General features: G+C 39.3%; 1 protein-coding gene and 1 long non-coding RNA gene across 2 annotated transcripts; one reads left to right on the top strand and one right to left on the bottom strand.

Moving 5' to 3' along the window:
* Positions 1 to 5877: 5877 nt before the first annotated feature.
* LOC110961031 (LIM/homeobox protein Lhx1-like) lies at positions 5878 to 10764 on the top strand. The gene is made up of 5 exons (XM_022208481.2): positions 5878 to 6504; positions 7166 to 7386; positions 7562 to 7836; positions 8679 to 8835; positions 9058 to 10764. Exons 1-5 carry the CDS (start codon positions 6335 to 6337, stop codon positions 9432 to 9434), a joined length of 1200 nt encoding a protein of 399 aa, XP_022064173.1. The 5' UTR covers positions 5878 to 6334; the 3' UTR covers positions 9435 to 10764.
* Positions 10765 to 18888: 8124 nt separating this feature from the next.
* LOC127530534 (uncharacterized) lies at positions 18889 to 21216 on the bottom strand. The gene is made up of 2 exons (XR_007937118.1): positions 19148 to 21216; positions 18889 to 19043 (listed from the first exon to the last, which is right to left on the bottom strand). It is a non-coding gene; the product is annotated as an uncharacterized LOC127530534 (long non-coding RNA).
* Positions 21217 to 21830: the final 614 nt, after the last annotated feature.

Genomic DNA, 21830 nt, shown 5'->3' with positions numbered 1-21830 from the left:
GAACTACTTTATGCAACACAATGGGAAATTGTCATACTGGGTTGATTCAGTGGATTAATCTGGATTAAACATACAGGTTGCCAATTTAGGCAAAGATTAATGATACAGAATTTTATACTTTGGAAACTGACAAGATTAACAAGGCAAAAAAAAACAAAAAACCTTGACTTGCACCGGAGGAAGTCTTTAAACATTAGAAGCACAAATATGATCAATAACAAGGAATAAAAGAGGAGTTTCAAGGAGTGGTCATCCACCCTCCTGCCACACACTCATACACACTCCCATATGCGCATAAGCAGCATCAGTGCTGTATCCAGTATGAGTGAGCGTGAAGGGCTTGTAATAGCTTTCCTCCCAGGGGGACGGATGACACCAAGGAAACCAAACAGAAGCTGATGGTATGACAGAGGAGCTGGGGGGAGGCGGAGGGGGTCGCTCCCCTCTGCCATTCTGCTCCTTTACAACTTTACAAAATAGCCTTTTAATTTGCTGCAGCGTCTGGGGTGTCTGAATTGTGCCTGCATCAATCACCATCATCACCAGGGCCGTGGGCACTCGGTCCCCTGGGCCCTCTCACTGAACGGCCCCTCAGGCAGATCGCTCCGTCCCTCTCTCGCCTCACGGAGGGTCGGCCTCCCACTCGGCGCTCGCTGACTCTACCTCACGATCACTCAAGCAGCCAAAGTGGCACTGCTTGAACCCCAGCACTCGACGGCACTATGATTTCACCCGCTTTTGATGATCAAGTATTGTGCATGAAATAACCATTTTACCTCTTCAGTACAGGTCTGGCTGAGAATGATTTCTCAGGGTGTTCTGTATTCAAAGAGAAAAGACCCATTATCTGCAGAATTGATTTCTCTCTATCCACAGTAGCTGTTTGATTACACACATGGGAGTTTTTACTTAATATAGACTGCTCTCTGTAGGAGGCTTTACAGTGTAGTATGGAAGAACTACATCCATTTCTGCCTGTGTCACTATGGATACTGATGTCCTGTGGACAATGTCAGTGCAAACCATCAGTTATATAAATTCATAGTTGTTACACTAATAATGTTGAGAGAAAATCCCTAATGTGATTTGGCAGATCAGTTTAAAGTTGGTCGATATGGGTACTCCTCTCTCTTTGGCACTGAAAGGTTATCCTGCTCTAGTAGTGCTGATTTTTGAGTTTGAAGGTGCAACCTCTCTGGCAGAATATATGCTTTGTTACCTCTGAAATGCACTACCACATTTACATATTGTTGTTAGATACTGTTCAGGGAATCAACACGTTTAAAGGAACTGTTTTCAAGCTTATAGTGACCGCACCACTGTAGTTGCTTTCATTTCTCTGTGCAACCAGTATCATCGTTCACGAGTTGGCTGTTCAAAGACAGCATCTGTCTTTTGTATATTGACTGCTTCAAATGTCATGCCGAGCTGTTCCACTTCTCAGCTTTATGAAAAATATTAGGGCTTTGAGGTCAGTTGGCTCAGAGAGGAGAAGGTACAGATGGTATGGCCCTTTGCCAGAATAGAACAATATTTAAAAACTGTTTACAGATATCAGTGCTTCACTGCCTCTGACTGTAAATAAAGATGAAGGAACCCTCTGCGATGCCACCCAAAGATTTCCTGAAGCACTCTGTTGTGGGGGCTGAACAGTGGGGCAGGGGTTAACACTTTCACCTTGCAGCAAGAAGTTCCCCGGTTCAAATCCCGGGGTGGCCCTGGGATCTTTCTGCATGGAGTTTGCATGTTCTCCGGGCAGTCTGGCTTCCTCCCACAGTCCAAAAATATGCTGAGGTTAATTGATTACTCTAAATTGTCCGTAGGTGTGATTGTTTGTCTATATATGTATCCTTGCGACAGACTGGTGACCTGTCCTGGGTGTCCCCTGCCTTCGCCCGAGTCAGCTGAGATAGGCTCCAGCACCCCCCGCGACCCTAGTGAGGATAAAGCGGTGTATAGAGAATGGATGGATGGATGGACTCTGTTGTAGAGTGAAACTGCAATGGGCCATGCAAATATCCCTTAGTCACTAATGCATAACTTTAAGCTTTAATAAAATTTAGGCAAAGAGTTATATAAATATCCGTCCTCTGTACAGTTGTTTTAAATGGGGGATAATTAGCTATTAGCTATAAACATGTTTATTTCTGTTATAAAGTTGGACATTTTAACATGGATCGATTTGCTTTTGGAATCAGCTTCAAGTGACCAGCTTCATGTTCTCATGTTTGCTTAATTTTTCTGTCCCAGATTTTGTCATTTGTTCACCATCCTGCTCATCAAAGAGGTAAAACTAGAAATTAATACAATCTGATAGAACAGGGCATCAACATATCTACTGTCTCCTGTTTTAAAGGTGTGTTGAGCAAGTTCTAAGGTCATTTTGCAGTGTGTAGCTTGTGGTGCTGCTGAATCGCACTGTGTTATAATGAGGGGAGTTTAATGTTTAATATGTCAATAAGACAAACATTTAATGATCGACTACTGCAAGATGTGTTAGAATAATCCAGCCTACTTTATTAGATTATTCTTTTCTTTTTTTATTTATTTTTTCCAGTGAATGCATGAAAATCCACTTAGGACTTCTACCAAACAGCTGAAATGACCAAAAACAACTGAAATCTGATCAGCATTCTTTCAAAACACCATATCAAACGTGTGAAACTCTCTTTTTAGAGCTAGATCAGACGTGCTCATTCCTGTTTTGGGAGTTGTGTGATGGATCCGTTTTATGTGATACGCTGAAAATTATTGACTCGTATTCAAACAAAATAACAGAATTCCAAATTATACATTCAACTGTGGACACGCTGAAGTATATCTGTGTAATTCTGTTTAGAAAACCCTCTCGGGCTGCCCAGATAGCTCAACAAGTTGTGCAGATGACCCATAAACAGTCCCCAATGCAGTAGCTTGGGTTCATGTCAAAGATGGCCCTTTGCTGCAGGTCTTCTCCCTACTAACTTAAGGCCAAAAAAATAAATTCGTAAAAAAGAAAATCCTCTAATCGAAAAGATATGGCTCCCTACACAGGTTATGTGCTCAGAGATTTTTTTTTCTGTGAATAACTTTGTGGAAACAAATCCACTGTCCATCAGGTTCTCTTCACAAATTTCAACTGATATATACTCCAAATCTGCTTGACTAAGCAGAAATAGAGAAAAGGTAAAGGAGGTACAACAAGGTGCAAATAGCAGTTTTAGTTTGGCTTACAACATCTGAGTCTTCTTGATTGAACTTTTGCCAAGTGTAATCCTCATCCCAGTCTTTAGGCCGCACACTTGTCATGTTGTCACTTTTCTAAGGTGTTATCCTGATGGAACAATGGTGACAGCTAAGCCCCTTTCAGCATAGGGACTGAAGAGGGAAATTCATCCTGTTTCACAGTAGGAAGCTCCATAAGCTGCCAGATGCCGTATTGTGTGTTGCCAGGTGTTTTCCCACTGTCTAGAACTTTCTCATTCCACTACTGCCTAATCAGTTTTAATTGACTTTAATTAGCATCTAGTAATTAATTTTGTTTTCGACAAATTATTTGTATGAATGGTCCCAGTGGGTGGCCTTGTTCATCTCGTTAGGGCCAATTAGCTGCAATTAACAAACACTAATGACATGCCTTTTTCATTCCAAAACAAACAGCGTGCACCCTGCCAGATTCCAGTGCTGCACCGAGACCTCTTGTGTGCGAGTGGAGCTGGGGGCCAGGCCTCTAATCAACACCTCTCACAGAGAAACACAAACTCACTAAGGAGGTGCTTATCCAGCTCACAGTCACACCTTGGAGATCATTGTTTTCCCCTCTGGCCTTTTCTTTGTCTCCCACTGTTAGACTTAGACATCTGCGATCAGGTTTATGAACAGGATGAATGTATGAGAAGTCTTTATTCTGTACTCTTAGTGGTTTGTAGTTAAAGCTCTGTGCTGAAAGCATCACATTTATTGCTTGAACTAGCTTTGTGGCTATTCAAACACACTTTACAAAGTTTAAAAAAAAACATACAAAAACAGTAAAAAAAAAGCATTCATCATTCACTTGCACTAATCAGAGCAGCCCAAAACCCAAAAGTTTTTGTATCTCCAGTGCAGTGCAGAGACAATTTAGAAATTATAGGCATAACAGCTTTATTTAGCATTGAATAAATGCAATAAACTAAATAAATTGCAAGTAACTAATCTAAGTGTGAGGGAAAAATTGCAGCAATAAATGTTGCCTAACTTGACAGAGGTATTAATATGATTTATTACTCATTTTTTTCTTTTAGAAAAGCAAATCTTGGCTAATTTGTACAACTACATTTCTGTCTTTCTGAAATGACAGCAGATTCTTACCCTTCTTACAGTGTAAATGAACATGTGTCTTGCCAGATTTTATGTATTATTACTGTTTGAAGTTCACCTGAAGCAATACTTTACAAATTAATGAAAGCTTTAAAATGCATTCTCGCAAAGTAATCCTACTATTGTACGCTTTCAAATAATAATAACAATGATTAGATTTTAGGATAGTTGAGCCAACTGGTCGACTAATTATTAGCATAAACACAAGAACTTGTGTGCAAAAAATGATTTGAAATTTTGTGTAAGATTTGCAGCTCTCTTCATTTATTACTATTAATCAAAGCTTTGTATTGAGGTTCGTTTTTTCATGTTCTCATTCATAAAGGAAATGAATCCATGAATCAAATGTTGAGATAAGACACAGGTTCAGTAAATCAATAACCTCTTATCCCCCTTCAATGATTTTGTTTGATTGATTGGATGGTTGTGAATATTCACAGTAGCTGCTGTTTCGAGAATAAAATTTAAAAGACAAGAATTAAAGAAGTGAAGAGGGCACACTGGAAATCAGCACAATGCAGTGTTTTTATTTAAGAGATTGTCAGCACGTAATAAAAATTATACCTCAGGCATTTGTTTTTTAAGTATTTTTTATATAACATCAGGCCTCTAATAATAATAATAATATAGAGGAAACAAATCTAAAGCTTAAATATTAGATGTTTTGCCACTCAGCTCACGTTGAATTTGACACCTTGGGGACTTTAGATATCAGGGACTAACAGAGCTGAGCGACTGTATGGTGGAAACGCGCTATCAGCGTCTCCAGCGCGCCAACACGGCGAGATAAGATCTGTGAGAGACAGCCTATCGTCTCAGATTATAACCATTAGTGATCCTTGTCCTTTCAGTGGGATGAAGAATAATGCCGGGCCACAACATTAATCTGCGTGGAGAGCCGGTGTTCAGCGCGTTCATCTGTCCTCTTCCCATCTTGCGCAGGGACAGACCTGCTGATCGTTTGTCACCTGCCACTGATTCAGTCTTATTCTGCAGGAAATCATTTATTCATATGACATCATCATTGACTCTCAGCAGGCTGGGAAGTTGATATGATGCGACACAAAGGGGGAAAACGGAATACTGATATTATTATTTATTTGTTCGTGCTGTTTCTTATAAATGCAGCCTCTCAGACTAAATTGCGCTTTTCATCAAGAAGGGAGTTTTTGTTTTCAATGATCTTGCATTAAAATCTGCTTGCATAAGATTTCTACTGAACTCGTAAGCCTAATATTAGTTGCATGTTTCTCTTTTCCTGCTGTGTTTTCACACAACACCAAAAAGTTTACTCTGGGGTTACAGTTAAAAGATTTCCTTCTAGTTTTTCGTCCTGACCGGTTTAGTATTTTTTATTTTTTTTTGGCACTGCTGTATATCAGAATTGCTATTATTTTTATAGCCATTTACATAAAACGGTAGTAGCCGACATGTGGTGGAGTGAAATACAAAGACTACTGATTGGTTTATTCTGGGTCTGACGTCAGAGCTGTGTTAATAGGCAATAGGCTGAGCTCCACAAGGTGCGCTCATTACTGCGCTTCTCTCACACCGAGAGCTCGTCAGAGGAAAACATGGAACACAAATGACAATGCTGAGCGTACTGACAGCTTTTCCTGTTATTTTTCCCTGCTTTAGACAACACTGAGGATATTTTGATTCAGCAGACACTAATGGGCAGCTCATTTTTCTGTCCCATTACAGCGTCGGATCATCTCAGCGGGCCCTCTGATCTCCAGTCCCAGTTTCAGAAATGCAGTCTGATAGTTCTTGTGCGCAATTAATGTGCGGTTCGGAGCCGCATGTGGATTGTTGTTCTGTGGAACAGAAGTCCTGCCTTTAGTCTCACGGATGGTGCCACTCAGACCCGTTTGGATACAGTGGATTTCCTGGATCATATAAGAACGCTCAGTAGAGTCAGTGTCGAGGGACGTTGGAGAGAAAGAAAGAGTTTATTTCTCACAAGCTGGACTTGGGAATAAGTCCAGGCAAGACGATGCTGCAGTGTGCCAATTGTGAGAAACCTATTCTTGATAGGTTCTTGCTCAAAGTTTTGGACAGACCGTGGCACATTAAATGTGTCCAGTGCTGCGAGTGCAAATGTAGTTTGACAGAGAAGTGCTTTTCACGAGAGGGAAGACTGTACTGTAAGAATGACTTCTTTAGGTAAGCATCGAAGTGTTGGCGGTTTGGTGATTATGCACACAAAAAGAGGAAAAAAAGGAATGTGTGTTGTCAAAATATTCTTTTTGAGGGAGGTTAAATTGGAGATATATGGAAATTGACAATCCAAGGTAAGTTCCAAAAACAAGGAAAATGGTTTTGCTAAAAACTATGGACGTTAATCTACAGTGATGGACGTTCTATTTAGTCCGTGTTTACATTTTATTTATTTATACCCTTTACTTTATTTTTTATTTTATTGTTTAGTTTTGTGTATGTTACAAAAAATCTAACAAAATGTGTTAGAATTTCTTTTTGTTTATAGTAGATAAGGAAGACCCTTTTTTCTCACACATTATAATAGCAGCTGCAAATAGTAGCTGTGATTTTTATGAAGGAAGCATGATGATGATTACAAACGCACCTTAGAATATTTTGCAATGCTCTATGGAATAAGGAAACTATTTAACACCGTAAAAATAGCTTCATTTTTCACTCATTCAGCACAGTTAACCAAATTCGTAGTTTATTTGCCTTTTTTCTAAGAGAGTGTAGAAAACTTCAGCTGAATACAACATCCTATGACCCTCGTCTGTGGCATTTCTGTTGGCTATTAAATCCATATTGAAACTTTCCCCTGACTTTTCTTCTCCCTCTCGAACAGGAGATTTGGCACCAAATGTGGCGGCTGCGCTCAGGGGATTTTACCCAGCGATCTTGTCCGCAGAGCCAAGAGCAAAGTGTTTCACCTGAACTGTTTCACCTGTGTGATGTGCAACAAACAGCTGTCCACCGGAGAGGAGCTCTACATCCTGGACGAATTCAAGTTCGTTTGTAAAGAGGACTATCAGAACAACAACGGGAAGGACACAATCCTCCTTTCAGGTAATGTCATGTTTGTGATTAATAAAGAAAAAAAACATTATTAGCTCCAATAATTCTCTTTAAATTATAATCCAAACTGCTCTGTGCGTTTTACATGATATTCCTGCCATTTATTCCCAGTGCTGTAAAGTGTTGGGTCATTATACATGAACCTGCTCTGTTTATCTCATGACAGTAACGACGTGCAGCGACCCCAGCATGTCCCCGGACTCCCAGGACCCGCAGGACGACGGGAAGGACTCAGAAAGCGGACATTTATCTGATAAAGACGCTTGCAGCAACGAGAACGACGAGCAGAGCGCCGTCGGGAAGAGACGCGGGCCTCGGACCACCATAAAAGCCAAGCAGCTGGAGACACTGAAAGCGGCTTTCGCGGCTACACCGAAGCCCACCAGACACATCAGAGAGCAGCTGTCACGGGAGACCGGCCTCAGCATGAGAGTCATCCAGGTAAAAAGCGCAAGGAGGAGGGAAAAATAAGGGGGGAAGAAAAAAAAAATCGAGATGTTTAAGCTGCTCCTCACAGAATGGCTCATCCATTAACGGACGCTTCAGTCCATACACCCTGCCCATTACGCAATTCCTAAAGGACTAACGTGACAGTGAATAAAGACGCGTGCGTAAATTATGCGCAACCAAACTCCTTGACGAGCTGTTGTGTACACTAAAGAAAACATGTGTGGCTGATGGATCTTATAATTTGCAGCCTGCACATCCTTAGAGGATTTGTCCGCTCCGTTGATTTTCCTTTTCACCCTCTCTTTCTTTTTTTTTTCGGATGAGGTCTATAAACCCAATTCTGGATTTTAATCTTAATCTTTACTCCCATCGCGCCCCTAAAACCTTTAAAAGCAGGACCCACTTAGCGCAGATGTCCATGAGCATATATAAAAAGCTCCCTGGATAAAATGTCCTGGTGGTCTGATGCATCTTTTGTGACTTTGAAATGCATTAATGGTGAATAGCTTTTGAGAGGGGGGTCACCAATTTCCACGCTCCAAATTAGTTTTTACGCATGCTTTTACGCATAAACTATTACTTCAAGTTTTAAAGAATCTGCAAGTATTTTTCACTTCAATTCAGTTTATTTACCGTTTCAAAATCCTTAAGGTGTGCGTTTCAATCAAATATCACAATAAAATATAAATATTATGCAAGAAGGAACCCAGAAATGATCCCTGCAAAGCATTAGGCCTGTATCTGCTGTGCCTTCCCGCTTGTGTCATGCACGCTGATCTTTTTTTATTTCCTTCTTCATTTTTGATTTCTTCTTTTATTGCTTTGTCGTGAAGGTTTGGTTCCAAAATCGGAGGTCTAAAGAGAGACGCATGAAGCAGCTGAGCGCTCTGAGCTCTAGGAGACACGTGTTTTTCCGCAGCCCGAGGAGGATGAGAGCTCTGGGTGAGAGGCTGGAACCAGGAGAGCTGGGACACTTCTCTTACTATGGAGGTGAGCTTTGCTCTGTTATAATAAGGATTTTGAATTTTAATTTATATTTGATGAAGAGCAGGTTTATATCCCACTCAAAAATATTTACACTCTGCAGTTTGTTATCCTTTTTTGGCTGCAATTTAAAAACTCAAGAGAAAGAAAATGTTTAAGATTGGGTTCTTATTTTCTTAAAATCTTCAAGCAAGTCTTGCTCTAATCCAAATGTCCATGTGATTGCAGATTATCCTGGTGAATACTATGGCTCAGGAGGGAATTATGAGTACTTCCAAGGCCCACCATCGTCCCAGGCTCAGACTCCAGCAGACCTGGGCTTTGTGCCCTCCACGGTCCCCGCTGGCACCCCATTAGGAGCCATAGACCACCACCATCCGGGGCACCACTGTCCCGGAGAGGTCCAGTGTTTCCCTGACACTATGTCCCACCATCCTGCGGACTCACCCAGCCCGGAGCCCGGAGGACCCGGTTCCATTCACAGCATATCCAGTGAAATGTGTGGCCCCAGCACGCCCTTCACCACTGTGACTCTCAGTGACAACGGATACACCAACCAGCTGTCACAACCCTCCTCAGAAATGAGCGAAGGTACTGTCTGGTAGACCCAGGCAACGCCGAACTGTAAGGCACAAATTGGATTTCGAAGTCAAATCTATGCGGTTTTTTTGTTAGATTTTCAAAAATGTATTATTTATTTATTTATTTATTTATCTATTTATTTGTGTTGCTGTTGCTTTCATTTTAACTATTTATAAATCTCTATATTCGTATGTCAGCTGTTTATTGACTAGCCAATCAATACTTTTAAAACTCTGTGAATGTGAATTCGTTCATACATTCACAGTGCTGGACCTCACTGATCAAGCAATAAACAAATACATTTATAGGCTGCACAAAGTGTTTTTCCCCCCGTGCTGCATACAGTACTGTGCAAAAGTTTGAGGCACTTTACATGTTTTTACATCATTAAATAACATCAAAGAGGGTTGTGATCAGTCCCAGATATAAGCTCAAACATCCAGTCAGATTCATGATGAACAACCTCCAGTGACTGGTAGGACAAGGAGTTCTGAATCAGATGGTTTGGCCTCCACAAAGCCCTGATCTCAGCATCATTAATTCAGTCCGGGGTTAGATAAAGCAACCGAGAACCTAAATCCACAGAAGAACTTTCAAATTCTTCAGGATAACTGGAAATTAACTGCCACATATCCTGAAAAATGCATGTTAAAAGGCTGTGGTCACGCTAAATGTTCCCTTGTTTGACATGTTTTCTGTTAAGTGCACTTTGTATAAAGTTAATTGAAAAATAAAAATTACTAAAAAAATCACTTTACCTTTAGTACTTAAATTTTGCGCAGCACTGTATATGACATAATTGTCCTTAAAATTTTCATGACAGTATTTTTTTTTCACCTTTGGGTGTTCTACACATGCTGACAAACAGCAATCTCCATCCATGACTTCATGTGTAATACCAGAGTTTATCACTTGATAACAGATTATGATTGTGATGTTAAATACATCTGACCAAAAAACATCTCAGGACTGCTGAAACATTATTATTATTATTTTTTATTTGTTACACTGTTTCTTCATTATTTGCTGTCCAACAATTTTGCCTTCAGAACAGTATCTTTATATCGGAATATTTTATATGTCAGAGAAAATGATTTGACTTTGAGTCCAGGCTTATATATAACAATGGACAATAATGTACAGAAGAGTCAATTGTTTACTTCAGGCTCCAGTGTTCAGGGGGTTGAATTTCAGCTGAAATAAACCTCATCATCCTGATGGACAAACCATTTAATGCAAAGAAACCAAAATTTTGTAGCTGTTTTATTTATGTGGTCACTCACTGTGCTAGTTTGTATTATGTCCTCATTAAAAAAAACAACAACTAATAAACCGCTGCCAAATGAAAGCACAGCTCGAATCCTGCGCTTTTAGTTGTGTGAGCAACATTTTTAAGTGTCCATTTTTTCTAATTCTCTGAGATTATCTGGGATGCAAAACATTTAGCTACGACAAACTGTTTTTGTCTTTATAATGTCAATTTATTTATATTGACTGTTTTCTACATCGCTAGGAACAGCAGTTACTTCATGACATATATCTGCTCCAATTAGGTGTACGAGACCAACATCATGACCATTCACTGTATGCTAAAATACAAATTAAGTATTGTTGGTTAATCACTTTGGGGGGGTGGAATACAGTAATTGTCCTTCAGGGTTCCTTGACTTTGTGAATGCATAATGAACAGGGTTTTGCTGAGGTACACCTGATATTTCTATGTGGTTTTTAAATAGGCAAATAGGACTACTTGTGGAGACCTTTTGGGGAAACAAATATGCATTTAACGGTGTTTTTCTTTTGTGATTATCCTCTTCTAGAATCTAAGGAACCCAGTGGTAGCATCTTGAAATATTGTAAAACAGCAAAGATAAATAAAGATAAGTAGGCTCTGATAAAGAATATGAAAAATAGCAATTCATTTTTGATGAAAAGCTCTTAATAGTCCTTCATTTACTGTATTTTTTGTAACATTATCTACTATTGATACAGACTGCTAAATGAGGAGATGTATGGCTGTAAATGCAGTTCCATGGATACATTTTCCTGTTTTTCCAGTGTGAAAAAAACTAGGCCTGCTTATTGGAGTGTTGCTGACTGTCTTGGCTAATCTTAAAAAATAAAACGTCCAGAAATTTAGATCCAAATTTGCACTAATCACAGCTTAAAATATACTTCCAAATCAATCTATATAATCTCCTCAGTTGGAAAGTTATCAATTCACGTCAGAAATTGTATGGTTGGGTGTTTTGGTGCATATGTATATTAGATTCAAGCAGAGGACCATTGTCATCTATTTGTCCATTTACTCTGTATTTTCTGAGTTGTTTGGGAAACACTGCTGCAAGCACACGTTTGGATGTGCAAACAATAAGCTTTTCTAAAAATGTCAGCACTAAGTCATATATCGAGGCATTTCTGTAAGTGGAGAAGAGGCCAGTGAATGAGGGGAAGGTGAGAGCAGCAGAAAGGAGGACAGAACGACGCTGAATATCGGATCAGTGAGCAGTGAAGCAGAAGCTGATTGGGGGAGGGGTAGAGGAGACGAGGAGGGTCACGAACCATCAACTGCAGGAAAACAGGGACGTGGATCTCTAATTCTTCCTATAGGTTTATAGAGGCATGTTTTTCAAAGACGGTTAGAGATTACTGTCTTATCACTTGGCAACAATATAGCAAATGTGGCGAGAGGGAGGCAAGCATGGGTGGAGCTGATGTTGGAAAAGAAAGGTCCATTTCACTCAAGCCTACATTCATTCAAATCTCGTGAAAAAAACTGAAAACGACAGCAAGAAAGCTTTTAGCTTGTTGCCTTACAACTTCCCAAATTTGACCGGGTAAGAGTGATCATCATTCAGCTTCTTTTCTCAAAGTAAGTAGCAAATTTACATTTTGGAGTCAATCGAGTGTGATCGTTCTTTGGCATAACATTGCATGTTAATTGTTAGACCAGGTAACTAAAGTCAGACCAAGTAGGACAAAACAAATGGCTTTTTAGGTTTAAGTAAAGCAGTAAAACCAGCTCACCCTACAGTAACATATATGCAAAGGCTTAAATCAAAATATTAAAACAACATGGAATTCGACATAGTGTTTGTTTTTTTTTACCACAGATAATATTGTGATCTGCCTTCGCCCGAGTCAGCTGGGATAGGCTCCAGCACCCCCGCAACCCTAGTGAGGATGAAGCGGTGTGTAGAGAATGGATGGATGGATAATATTGTGATCATTTGAAGAACTACATTAAACAAATTTGTTCTGTACTTTTTTCTTTCCTGTTGCCAGTGAATAGAGGATTTAGTTTCCTCTGTTAAAACTCTTCCATGTCACTTCTGCTTGTCCACATAATCCATTTAAAGGGGAAAATGACACCATGGTGGTGGGAGGGTAGCAATGGCCATCAGAGCTCCATTAATAGGTTATAGTCTGGAATCTATACAGTCAGACCCTTGTACAGACCAAACAAACACAGCGTATAATCAGAGATTTTTAGAGGCGCTGATAAGTGTCAATCACAGCCAGGCTAACAGTTCCCAGTGTTTATGCTAAGCTAACCGTCTCAATGTGGATATAACAGATCTCTGGAGCACCTTCCAAAATGTCAAACTGATTCTTTTGAGTGTGATCCTTGTCCATGGTATAGCTAACTCTACGTCAACACTGCTTTCACAAAGCATAACACAGCATCCAGGAAGATATTTATCTTTTTCATTAAATTACCCCTCTCCCCCTCCTCCCCACCCATATATACAGGGCCGTTCCTGACTCATTTGGCACCCTTGGCGAGACCCTCCCAACGCCCCCCGCCCAAAAAAAGACATTTAAAAAAATACGTATAAACTAACTTTAAACATTTTTCACTTTATTGAACATAAATTACACACTTAAAAAAACACACACACATTAAATAGCTTAAATAAATATTGAAATAATATTAGTCTGCCGGGTCTGTTGCTGGAGCTGATATATCCTGAAGCTGTCCTGAAGTGAATGGGACAGGTTGTCTTACCTCTTTGAAGCCAGGCAGCACTGGGGTGGGGATAGAGGAAGGTGTACCTATTTGATTAACAGGCTGGTCTGATGTAGAGGGGACTGTGGGTATGTTTTCACTGCTTCCAGGTTGGGTGTCAGAGAGCCCTCCATCACTGGGTACCAAGGTGGATGTGGAGGCTGCTGTTGATCCAGTAGTGGCAGGAGTGGAAGATAAATATTTCAGAAGTGAATCTAAAAACAGACAGTAAGGTAACTGATTAACCGGGTGTTTACATGGGAAGGTAAATACATGGTAACACCTGACATAATAACATCCCTGACCTAGGACATCCGAAACACAGCAGCAAGCTAATGTCAATATAAACATCTCAAAATTGTAACATGTAAATAATTACTGTATGTGGAACAACAGCTTCAGTACACCTGTTCTAATTAAATGTGATACACTGGTAATGACGTGTCTGATAAAGACGATGCAATCCCCTCCTGTTGTACGGCCGTCTGGGACGTATGGAGTCATGTTTCCATTCATATAAATATGTAAATATTCTTAAACTTGTGTTTAAGTTGATCATTTATTTTAATGGATTAAAATAAATTGAAGCCAGTTAGTGAAGTTCAATGACGGTAGGATCGCCTACACACAGGCAACGGTACGAGACTGTCAGTGCGTCAGAGAACAAACTTTAAAAGAAACGATTTCTATCAGCAATGTCATCACTACGTGCATTTCGTACATCACTGTCTTTGATACTTCAACACAGAAGTAACTTTATCATACTGAAATTGAGCTAACAAAGCAGCACTAACAGTACTGTCACTACGAGGGCTAACGTTACGAGCTACGAGCTAGCCGATATGCGGCTGTGTGTTCATGCAGTTTCTAACAAAATATTTCATGGCACCATACCTCGACTTCTTTCTTGCTTCTCCTCATCTTCTTTACACTTTTTTCTGAAATGAGCTCCAGAGGGCTTTTGTATGGAGTTAGAACAGTCTCATAATTCACAAATGCACACAGAAGAATTCACAAATGTAAACTGCAATCCACAAATGCACACAGAAGAATTCACACATGTGAACTGCAATCCACAAATGCACACAGAAGAATTCACACATGTGAACTGGGATTCACAAATGTAAACTGCAATCCACAAATAAATTAAGAAAGTTCACAAATGTATTTCTGCATTCACAAACTGCTTTTGTGTGTGAATCTTTTTTGAGACTGCTCTGCCGTCAGCTCCATCCACAAATGCGTTTTTTTTCAACACGGAAGTTTCTGTAGCCAATCAGATGTCTCCCTCCTTTCAGCCAATCACAAAAACTCACCCCACATGGGGGTGGGTGTACTGTTCAGCCAATCATATGAACGCCTCCGCACAGCGTTATACTTGACCGTGTCATTGGGCTGAAGAGTGAAGCTGCCCGTCGGAGAGACCATGGCGTCTGATGGGGACAATAGACCCTTTATTTGTTTACAAACATTGTGACGTTTTTTGTGGCCGGGGCTTATGCTGGAGGCAAAAGCTGAGCGAGAAGTCAAGCGGGACTGGGAGTATTTAGTTTGCGCTGGGAGTTTGCAGCGCAAACTCGAGCATTTTTAACCCGTTAAGCTTCAGTGTACCGCCGGCGGTACACTTACTAATTTGCATAGGAATTTAAAGAATGTCCGAAGGCTGCAAACGCGATTATATATACATTATACGCCGATGGAAAGCTTAGATTCTCATGAATCCGCCGGTATAAACCACTTTCAGATGTGATTACCACAGCGGATAATATAAACACATTTGTCCGACAAACAATGAATATCCATCCATCCTTTCTCTGTACACGGCTTTAACGTACACAGGGCGACTGACATTTCCGGGTTCATTATTACACACAGATGAAAATATTCCACAAAAAACGGCCATAATCCAACCTTGGTCATCCAGACGACACAAGCCAGTAAACTATTTTGTCCAAAACATGTCTTGAAGTCGGTATAAAATCCACGAATAGGTCGTTTTAAAGGAAATACAGTACACCCACCCCCACGTGGGGTGAGTTTTTGTGATTGGCTGAAAGCAGGGAGACATCTGATTGGCTACAGAAACTTCCGTGTTGAAAAAAATGCATTTGTGGTTGGAGCTGACGGCAGAGCAGTCTCAAAAAAGATTCACACACAAAAGCAGTTTGTGAATGCAGAAATACATTTGTGAACTTTCTTAATTTATTTGTGGATTGCAGTTTACATTTGTGAATCCCAGTTCACATGTGTGAATTCTTCTGTGTGCATTTGTGGATTGCAGTTTACATTTGTGAATTCTTCTGTGTGCATTTGTGAATTATGAGACTGTTCTAACTCCATACTTTTGCCTCTTCATTTTGGAAGTTCGGTGTATCCGTCACTGTCAACACGGATCTACCGGTGCCTATTTTCTTCTTCTTAATCTAAAAACAACAACAACAACAACAACAAAAAACCCTGCGGTGCCGCCCCCTCGGCTGGCTTGCGCCCCTACCATTTGACTATTCTGCCTATTGGGCCGCACAGCCCTGCATATATAGCTCAATTCTTCTGTTGCACTTGAGTTAAAAAATTATATCTGAAATAAATTAAAAAATTATACCTTATACTGTACACAGGTTACCCAACTCCACAGATAAAAATGAGAGAGAATTCAAATATTTATACCTTTAAGGGTTCTGAGTTGTGTGATACCATTCAAATTCTATTCATATACAGAATCACATGTTTTATACAACAAATCATTGTCATCAATAAATAAAAATAGAATGCTGTCATGTAGTCTGGAGTCTAAGACTGCTGTCCTGGGAACAACAGAAAGGCTATTTGACGATACGAGGAAAACACCAAACGCCCTTTAAGATACATATTATTGATTTAAAATGTCACTTTGTACACTTCTTTTGTTCTGACGGGAAAACATATGTTCTTATTTTGCAACCAGTGAACTGACTTGTCATTGCAGCTGCCTAACGTGCTGAAAACCTCTCCACGTGTGTGTATAGAGAAATAAAATAGCAGTTTGATCGACTGAGCGGTGCATTTATAGTAAAAAGGATGCCATCCAAAGTCATGTGACCCTGTAGTACCAGTAGGTGATGCTTGAAAAATCCAGTTGAACGTAGCTACTTGATTCTGTGTTTCGTGTGATCGCACATAAGCACCGACAAGAAACACCAACTTTGATTTAACACTTTGTGACAAGAGTTTGTGTGTCGGCTTAAGCAGTTACTTGTCACACAGATGGCTGCCGTCAGTGCAAAACAGTAAGCACAGCTGTCTCAGGCTTCGAGCCCGGAACCCAGTGATTTCTTATGTGCTAATAAAGGTGTAGAACTTGCTATGTATTGTCGTGGGTGCCGCCTCAGCTCTACATAATCTAACTTTGAACGTGTCAGAGGCTGAGCTGCATGTCTGACCGCAAAGATCGTATTCCGGGATTTATGGCCCACATTTTCTAGACTGAGGACAACATACAACAGGTCATCCAGAGATAAATCTGTCCGTTACTCTTTCCGTCCACGGCTTGGGTCAGGCAGCTGCAGTGAAACTTTTAAAAACACCACCACACAGAGGAGGATGGAGACAGTGGCACAGACTTTAGAGGAGAGAAGAACCCAGTTGTCTAACTGCAGCAATTCAGATGTTATGAAATGAATACAAATACGATAATTACATGACCAAAAACAGTTCCACAATGCTATATGCAGGTTATACAATACTGCTGGGTAGGCTGCGGACCTGTCGTGTGGGTTCAGAAAAGGTTACTGGAGGTTCTGTCTCTTGTCGGTCTGTCCTCTGTCCTCGGTGTCGAACTCGTTCCATTGCAGTCGTTTTGTTGAACAGTGCTGCTCTCAGTAGCATGGGTCAGTTGTCGGCCAGGTATTTTCCTGAAAGACACCAATAAGATCATCCACTTATTTAGTCATTTATGGCTCTTTTATAACTGGTAATATATTACTGGTAGTATGTATTTACTGTACATTATTGATTGACACTAGCCTGAAAAGATTATTCAACTGTACTTGTATTTGTTAATAAATAACGTGCGTGAAAGCTAACATTAGTACTACAGTTGCAAATTCTCTTTTCTTCATGCTTGGATTTGCATCTTATAGTTTAATATTGTATAATTGAACATATCAAAGTCAAGAACACCCTAAAAATAAGAAAAATGGCAATGTCCAAGCATAAGCAATGAAATGGATCCAAAAAGGTAGCATGTGCACTAAATTGTTCGAAGGATATTTTTGAAAGCGCAGTTCGCTAGTTAATAGGTTTACATAAAGTGGCCACACTACCTGACCAGGGAGAAAGAACAACTTAACCACCACTACCACCAGATTTCTATGGAGACAAGTGGCAAAATAGCTTGAGTGACTATAAAAGAGCTACAATGAGATATTCTGACATCAGGAACTAATCAGTAACTGATATTTAGTTGGTACAGTAAGATACAACTTCACACCAAAGGGCTTCTTCAGGTACTCAAAGATGGGAACCTCTATTGATCCACAGCAAACGCATAAAAATCGGCTCAAAATTTCTTAAAACCATTTACATAATCCATAGCTGTTTTGTAATCATATTTTCCAAAGCGTTGAAAGAAAATAAGAACTTCTGTAGGCCTGTGATTTATCAGTATATATGGCTGGAGATGGAAGACGACAATACACCCTATCTACAGTAAGGCATGTCGGTGGCTGAATGCTGTTCTTGGCTTCATCAGGTACTGTAAAACTATAATAAGTAGAAAACTAGATGAATTTGATCATCTCAGAAGCTAATTTCATGCTGACATTGAATAAGATGATGCTTGGGGACGACATTTGGCTTTCCAGCAACAAGACCATGCTTATCACATTGTCTACTAAGGCTGGGTTTCCCAAGACATCCTAGAATATTCTGGAGTGGTATTGGTAGTTGAAGGATTTAAATCCCACAGGAAATCTAACATTTTGTGTGGAATTTAGAGAAAACCCTTGTATTATTGGTTTCATTCAGCTGTTTAAAATCCACTTGTATGTTAAATTTATTCCAAACAACTTAAAAGTTGTAGATAGTACCGTAATTTCCGGACTATAAGCCGCTACTTTTTTCTCACACTTTGGACCCTGCGGCTGATATGTCCGGCTAATAATCATGCATAAGGTGGAATTTACAGAAGTACATTTTATTTTGAAAAGCCAGTATATTTACAAACCCTAACTGAATTGATATTTCATTTGTATGAGCATTCTCAACGCTGTGGCATGAGATTGTTGCTGAAAATCGTGTCAGAAGAATCCGTAAGCATAATCCCGAGGAGCAGTAATCAGTCTAATCAGTGTGTTTCAATGCTTTGCAATGACAAACTTAAAAATAAAAACATAATTTCAGTTGGGCACTTCTCCTCATCTCTTGCTTCAACAGTCCTGTTATCAAAATATGTACATTAGTTAAGGTGGACATGAGAACATGGAGGGGTGTAAGGTAAAAAGAGTGATTTATTTGAACAAAAGTTAAGTGGAGGTTGACGACTGGCTGGTTTGGGGGTGGACGGCTGGAGTGATGGAGGTAGAGCTGAAGGCCGAGCGCAGGAAACACTGGAGCTCTGGAGGACTGAGGTAGCAGCAGGTAGTATCTACACAGGAGAGCACAAACTGTCAGGAAAATAGGAATCTCTGAGTCACTAAAAGGAGAATACTCAGTTGAATGACCGGAGAAGCAGGAGAGTTGCAGTTGTACCAAACGCGAAGAACAATCTGGGACCAGAGAAGAGAAAAGTCCAGGTTTTATGGAGGAGCTGATGATCTGGAATGAGCTGCAGGGAGATGAGCCACGTCTTCAGGATCACACTGAAAGGAAACCAGAGAGAAGAGAAAAACGAGAGACGGACCGAACCAAACCAAACCCAAAACATAACAGGAAATCCTCACCATTTGTCAATTTTTCTGTATTCTTTTCTTTATAGAAGTTAAAACATCAGAAAGAATAATCATTAACATTGATGAAATCTAGTAATAACATTTGTAAAAGACCATAGAGACTTTAGGAGGGTCTGACCCTCCCTAACCTCAACCCTTTGGAAATGCTCCATCCTAAGATGACTCTTACTGTTTAGACAATTAGTTTTCATTTCAGAAAATAGTTTCTAGATCTCACCAGTTAATAGAGTGAATCATAACAAGTCACACAAATATGACTCTCATTGTTGACATGTTAAAAATAGATTAATTGTTGAAAATGTAATTTGTAGAATTACAATAACAATGAAAAAGTGACTTGGATGGAGCATTTCCTGAAGACCCTCCTAAAGTCTATCCTGCTTTTACAATCTCTTCAGATATGTACTAGAATTCCTTTGCTGAATAGTCACAGAAAAATGTGTTACAGTTACTGAGGAACATTTTAAACTTTGCTCTATTTTCTAGGATCTGGATGAATTTTTCTCAGTGTCTACAAATGTTTACAGAAATTATTTAATCTGAACACTTGTTTGTAATTTTCTGTAGATCACTCAGTAACAGGAGTAACAGAGGATAAAGACTTTAGGAGGGTCTGACCCTCCCTAACCTCAACCCTTTGGAAATGCTCCATCCTAAGATGACTCTCATTGTTTACATGTTCAAAATAAATTAGTTGTTGAAAATGTAATTTGTTGAATTACAATAACAACAATGAAAAAGTGATTTGGATGGAGCATTTCCTGAAGACCCTCCTAAAGTCATCTCCTGCTTTTATACTCCTTGTATCTAAATATGTTTGTTAGTTAAATTGTGAAAGAGGCACAGAAAAAAATATTCTAAAACTGTCATTACTGAGCAACATCTGAAACATTTGTCATTGTTTTTTGTTTGTTTTTGTCTGAGGTATATTGACACGTTTTTTCCTTTAAGATTTTGTGACAAAAATTACAATCAACTGCAAGAAAAGACTTATTATGAACAATAATGTCATCAAACAGAAACATTTGTAAAAGAGGATAAAGACTTTAGGAGGGTCTGACCCTCCCTAACCCAACCCTTTGGAAATGCTCCATGCTAATATGACTCTCATTGTTTACATGTTAAAAATCAATCAAATATTGTAAATGTCATTTGAAGAAATACGATACTAACAATGAAAAATTATTTGGATGGAGCATTTCCTGAAGACCCTCCTAAAGTCTATCCTGCTTTTACAATCTCTTCAGATATGTACTAGAATTCCTTTGCTGAATAGTCACAGAAAAATTTATTACAGTTACTGAGGAACATTTTAAACTTTGCTCTATTTTCTAGGATCTGGATGAATTTTCTTGAGTGTCTACAAATGTTTACAGAAATTATTTAAACTGAACACTTGTTTGTAATTTTCTGTAGATCACTCAGTAACAGGAGTAACAGAGGATAAAGACTTTAGGAGGGTCTGACCCTCCCTAACCTCAACCCTTTGGAAATGCTCCATCCTAATATGACTCTCATTGTTTACATGTTAAAAATAGAGTAATTGTTGAAAATGTAATTTGTAGAATTACAATAATAACAATGAAAAAGTGATTTGGATGGAGCATTTCCTGAAGACCCTCCTAAAGTCATCTCCTGCTTTTATACTCCTTGTATCTAAATATGTTTGTTAGTTAAATTGTGAAAGAGGCACAGAAAAAATCATTCTAAAACTATCATTACTGAGCAACATCTGAAACATTTGTCATTGTTTTTTTGTTTGTTTTTGTCTGAGGTATATTGACACGTTTTTTCCTTGAAGATTTTGTGACAAAAATTGTGACAAAAAAGGGTTGAGGTTAGGGAGGGTCAGACCCTCCTAACCTCAACCCTTTGGAAATGCTCCATGCTAATATGACTCTCATTGTTTACATGTTAAAAATCAATCAAATATTGTAAATGTCATTTAAAGAAATAGGATACTAACAATGAAAAATTATTTGGATGGAGCATTTCCTGAAGACCCTCCTAAAGTCTATCCTGCTTTTACAATCTCTTCAGATATGTACTAGAATTTCTTTGCTGAATAGTCACAGAAAAATTTGTTACAGTTACCGAGGAACATTTTAAACTTTGCTCTATTTTCTAGGATCTGGATGAATTTTCTTCAGTGTCTACAAATGTTTACAGAAATTATTTAAACTGAACACTTGTTTGTAATTTTCTGTAGATCACTCAGTAACAGTAACAGGAGTAACAGAGGATAAAGACTTTAGGAGGGTCTGATCCTCCCTAACCTCAACCCTTTGGAAATGCTCCATCCTAATATGACTCTCATTGTTTACATGTTAAAAATACATTAGTTGTTGAAAGTGTAATTTCAAGAATTACAATAATAACAATGAAAAAGTGATTTGGATGGAGCATTTCCTGAAGACCCTCCTAAAGTCTATCCTGCTTTTACAATCTTCTCAGATGTAAAGGGCTTGAAGAGGGTCCACCCT

This window comes from Acanthochromis polyacanthus, chromosome 17 (assembly GCF_021347895.1).
Source record: "Acanthochromis polyacanthus isolate Apoly-LR-REF ecotype Palm Island chromosome 17, KAUST_Apoly_ChrSc, whole genome shotgun sequence".
Lineage (NCBI taxonomy): Eukaryota > Metazoa > Chordata > Actinopteri > Pomacentridae > Acanthochromis > Acanthochromis polyacanthus.
The sequence above is the reverse complement of the archived record's forward strand: the minus strand, read 5'-3'. Positions and strand labels throughout refer to the sequence as shown.